Genomic DNA, 5,000 nt, shown 5'->3' with positions numbered 1-5,000 from the left:
GTGACGGTTTTATAATTAAGTTCCAACTAGGCCTATGTGTATATTATGTGTATATTATTTTTACTGTGGCCCTCTGTGAGTCCAGTTTGTATTTTCTCTGCGTTCAGACTCCAGTTCAGCTGCTGACAATAAGAGGACAGAAGCTCAACATCAGGGCGTCCAGGTAACATTCAGTTCCCTTCATCATATTCACGTCCAGGATTTTAAATTCAGACAACAGGAACTTTTTTTTTTTTTTTTTGCTAGAGGAATGTTAAAATGGCAGATAGTCACTTTTAATTGTAAATTAAATTTAAAATTAAAATTATAAAAATACAGCTTCATCAACCCTCATTTTACTTTAAAAGACCATTGTCATTCACAATTGTGTGGGGTTAGGAAAAAAAAAACAAGAAACCAAACATTAAAATAATAATGTCATTAATAAAAAGTAAATAAACCAAAAGTTTAAAGGAAAATAATAAAAAAGACCATAAACCACCTTAAAACTTGAACACAGTTTAGAGGAAAGTGCTGTTTAGGCAGACAGGTGAGACTCTGGGGGGGAACTTCCACAAAAAGGTAGAACTTTGCTCTACTTGTCTACTTTTGCTGCACTGCTGAGTAGAATCGCTTTTGTGGCTCTGAATGCCCTTAACTCACATTTTTGTGTAGTTTCAGTAGTTGTACGCGTCCCTTGTTGTTTGGTATCCGTGTGGCTTTAACTGTCATCAACTCCATCTGTAGCTGGTCTCTGAAGCCTCAGCGTCCATCCAGCCGTCTCACGGCGAGGAGACCGAAGGCGACACCTGCACCATCTGCTTCGAGGCGTGGACGACCGCAGGCGAACACAGACTGTCCGCTCTGCGCTGCGGACACCTCTTCGGCTTCACCTGCATCCAGCGCTGGCTGAAAGCTCAGGGCCAAGCCGCTAAATGTCCACAGGTCAGCGGAGGTCACTGTGTTTTAATGGGAAGTCAAATCAGCCCTTTAAATGTAAAGTTTCAACAACGGTCCTGTAGCTTAATAGAGTTAACACATTGTTGAAGCTAAAATGTTGGTCTGGGGGATTAAAGGATTAATTACGCAGCCAGACGTGCATGTTGTCTTGATGCTTTTGAATTTACTGACCCCTGGTTTTTGCGGTTTCTCTTCAGTGTAACAAGAAAGCGAAGCGTTCAGACATCGTGCTTCTGTATGCGCCGAAGCTGAGAGCGCTGGACAACTCTGAGCAAGAGAGCTTAAAGAAGTGAGTGATGCTTTCTCTGCTTCTCTGTCGAGGTCCAACCAGTGTGGTGAAGTAGGCTGACGTGGTGTGGCAGTATCAGTTCATCTCACTGAACCTTCAGTGAAGGTGTTGTCACCGTTAAAAGAAGAGTGCGACTACAGCAGACGTACCTTTTTCGTATCAAACACGCGTCCCCTGTAGGCTCCAGAGGCTGTAAACGTTGGCAGTTTTGTCCTTTTGTGTGCAAATAAATATGTCACTTATCGAACCAAATCAGTTTTTGTGTTGTTAAAAGCCCCTCGGTGAAGTGATGTCACCGTTACATCCAGAAGCAAACGGCATTGCGTTACACTGCTGCTACTGTTGAAGAGCTTCTGTCTGCACGTGTGCACGCTGATTGTTAAAGCATTGATTAATACTGACTAATCTGTTATCACCTCGCTCCGCTGCAAATTTGAAGAACGGTTTGCAAGCAGATTATGAACATCTGCTGAATACAAATTGTCTTCAAATTATTGGCAATATTTATTAAAAGTTGGTTTTGCTGAAATATTTCTTATGGTGCCAATCACACCGTGTGTGTGTGTGTGTGTGTGTGTGTGTGTGTGTAGGTCTCTGGAGCAGGAGCAGTCCCTGAGGAGGAAGGCTGAACTGGAGTCAGCCCAGTACAAACTCAAACTGCAGGTTGTCACCAACCAATATGGACAAGTACAACAAGAGCTGCAGGTATCGATGACATTTCCTTTCTAATTTCCTTAAACTTTGATGATATTTGACATTAATTTGAGTTTGATTTTTTTTTTTTTTTTTTTCTGTTTCTAAGACAATATATGAGATTATATATAGACAGATTATTGGATTTCTAAAAGAATTTGCAAATTTTTTTTTTTTTTTTAAATGCATTAATTAATTAACTGATTATGATTAACTGCTGAAAACCTGGCACCTTCCAGACTCCTAGATTTGGGGATGTCCAGTGACCTGGTTCACAGGGAACCTGATTGTCCGTTCAGGAGATGAATCTCTTGACGTCCTCCTGTTTAAAATCTTCCCTCCTCTCTCCCTGGTTGTGTAGGAGCTGAGGGCTCTGATGGCCAGGGCTGGTAGAAGCTCAGTACCCTCCTCCTCCTCCTCCTCCTCCTCTTCTTCCTCGGGGTCCACCTCACTCCTGGGTCTGTCTCAGAGGGCCGACGGCTCCAGGACGGCTCAGTACAGCTTCTACAAGGCGGTTTTAGTGTCTCAGGCTGGAGGCTGCAGGGTTTTATCGTACTGTGAACCACTGAGTTGCCTGCTGGCCTCGCAGCCTTCCCCTCAGCCCACACTGGTGCCCGGTGAGTCTTCTCTTTACTTTTGGTTCACCACCAGCAGCGGGAGCCAAGAACTGAGAAAATCTGCCGATCCTGCCTCTGTGTACTTACAGCCCCTTGTGAATGCAGGACCTTTTTACCAGAGGATCAAGGACTCCATTTACACTTGGCATTAATATGTGTCTCCAGTGTCCACGCTGAGATCCGACTGAGATCTGACCGCTCTGTCCAGCCCACGTCACATCCTCCTCTCGTTTGCGTGGGTCCAAAAAAGCAACAAACAACCAAAAAAAAGATAGAAGAAGAATAGAAGCCCATAATTTCTGCCATTTGCTTGGCCATTGCTTCATTATTCATTGAGGGTTGACAACGCACTTGCATTTACACTTGTGTTCAGTGTGGTCACAATTCATCCCCGACCACCTCCGGAGGTGGTTCGGCCGATCGGGATCACAGTCTGTCCCCAGTGTGTCTTGTGCATTTAAACCTGTACTTTCATGTGGTCAAGCACTATCTGATTCCAATCCGATCACCCGAAACACATTTTAATGCCGGGTACAGATGGGGTAAAGAATTCTCAGCCGTGGTTCCTGAGCCTGAAAAAGTCCCTTCTCCAGAGGAAGTACTTTCTGAAGGTTCAAGAGAACAAATCGAGAGTGCTGAGTGTTTCGATGCTGTCATGCACTAAAGCAGAAAAATATCTGGATATTTTAGAGACAGACATTTCGCCTCTTCTGACACTTTGAGTCTGCCTTCTCACCTCTGCATTTCCTCTTTCCAACATCCATTCAGTTGTCACAGTTGTGCAACAGTATCTCAGACAAAGCCACTGTTTTTTTCATTAATCTATTTCAAAAAGCGTCATTAGATTGCACAATGAATATGTCACGTCCTCATGGGCAGACTGCCGTGAAATTTCCTGAGCACATTCTTGCTCCTCAGAGAATGAACCTTTTCAGATACAAACTTTTACGCTGGATGTATAAAGGCAAATCACTAAAACAATAAATAAAATAAAACCCAGGGAAAGTCTTCCTCCTCTTCTCTAACTCATGTTCTCAACGGGAAGCTTTTCTGTCTCCTCCGCTCAGGTTGTGGGGTGAAGAAGGTGAGTGTGGTGACCATGAAGGCGAGTCAATACATTCCCATCCACGGCAAACAGATCAGGGGTCTGTCCTTCAACAGACAGAACGACAGTCTGCTGCTGTCTGCTGCTCTGGACAACACCCTCAAACTGACCAGGTACACAACACATTTCACACCTCTCTGTAATCACAGGCACGGAGATGCTGAGAATGAATGATGTGAACATGTGATAAGTGGACTCACTGTGTGTGTGTGTGTGTGTGTGTTACAGTCTGCTGACCAACACCGTGGTTCAGACCTATAATGCAGGTAAACCAGTGTGGAGCTGCTGCTGGTGCTTGGACAACAGTAACTACGTCTACGCTGGTCTGAGCAACGGCTCGGTGCTCGTGTACGACACCAGAGACACCAGCACACACGTCCAGGAGCTGCAGCCGCTTCGCTCCAGGTGCACAACACACACACACACCTGTAAACTAAAACACAAGGCCACCATTTTCAAACGAAATGTTTGGGTTTTGAGTATGGAAAAACACCAGCTCACTGCGGACAGGAGGTCAAAACAGAGTTTAAAGCTACGCACGCTTACTATAATGGACCACACACAGTTGCCAGAAATAGAATTTAAACGTGTTTACAGTCAAAAAGCTGCAAACTGTCTCTTGTTTTTCCTGAAAGCTATAACTTGGTGATCTCTGATGTTTCCAGGTGTCCAGTGGCGTCTCTGTGCTATGTCCCGCGGGCAGCGTCCAGCTCCTTCCCCTGCGGCGGGCTGATCGCAGGGTCTCTGGAGGGCGGGTGCTTCTGGGAGCAGGTCAGCGAGACCACGTACAGACCGCACGTCCTGCCGCTGGAGACAGGCGGTTGCACCGATATCCAGGTGGAGGCGGAGAGCCGTCACTGTCTGGTCACATACAGGCCAGGTGAGATCCAGACCCTGAACACTCTGAGAACACCAAGCTGTCATGTAGCTGGTCATTGGTGCAGACCCTTTACCAGCAGATGAATAACGATAACAGTGATGAAGGTTTTATATACAGCGCTGAGCAAAAGCAGAGATTAAAAAAGAAAGAAACAAACATCCAGCTTACCTGTTACCATACGTAAACCAACCCACAGACAGACACATTAGTGGGACTAAGGTTATAAAAAGGCTGAAAGTGAAAAAACATTTTCAGAAGTAACTTAAAGGAGGAAAAGGGATTTAATAGACTTTCAATACAAAACTGTTTTCAGAAGCAATTTCAAAGTAAGATGCTGAATTTGGAAGTCTGAGTTCCTGACCCCCGCAGGAAGTATCAGCTGAGCTCATTAACAGTCTCACAATCTTGTTGAAAAAATGAGCAAGACGTTTTTCAAAAATTCACACACAAGTTGGTATCGTTTTAATCCACCGCTTG

General features: G+C 44.8%; 1 protein-coding gene across 1 annotated transcript; it reads left to right on the top strand.

Annotated features, from left to right (window-relative positions):
- Nucleotides 1-107: 107 nt before the first annotated feature.
- LOC120788008 (E3 ubiquitin-protein ligase RFWD3-like) lies at nt 108-4,523 on the top strand (the record flags this gene model as incomplete). Its single annotated transcript, XM_040123443.1, has 8 exons — nt 108-163; nt 727-924; nt 1,137-1,228; nt 1,819-1,933; nt 2,283-2,538; nt 3,606-3,756; nt 3,872-4,048; nt 4,309-4,523. Coding segments are annotated over 8 exons (1,260 nt in total), but the record flags the coding sequence as incomplete, so codon positions are not given.
- Between the last annotated feature and the right edge of the window lie 477 nt (nt 4,524-5,000).

The sequence above is a fragment of the Xiphias gladius genome, unplaced genomic scaffold (assembly GCF_016859285.1).
Source record: "Xiphias gladius isolate SHS-SW01 ecotype Sanya breed wild unplaced genomic scaffold, ASM1685928v1 HiC_scaffold_977, whole genome shotgun sequence".
NCBI lineage: Eukaryota > Metazoa > Chordata > Actinopteri > Istiophoriformes > Xiphiidae > Xiphias > Xiphias gladius.
This window is presented reverse-complemented; position numbering and strand designations above follow the sequence as displayed.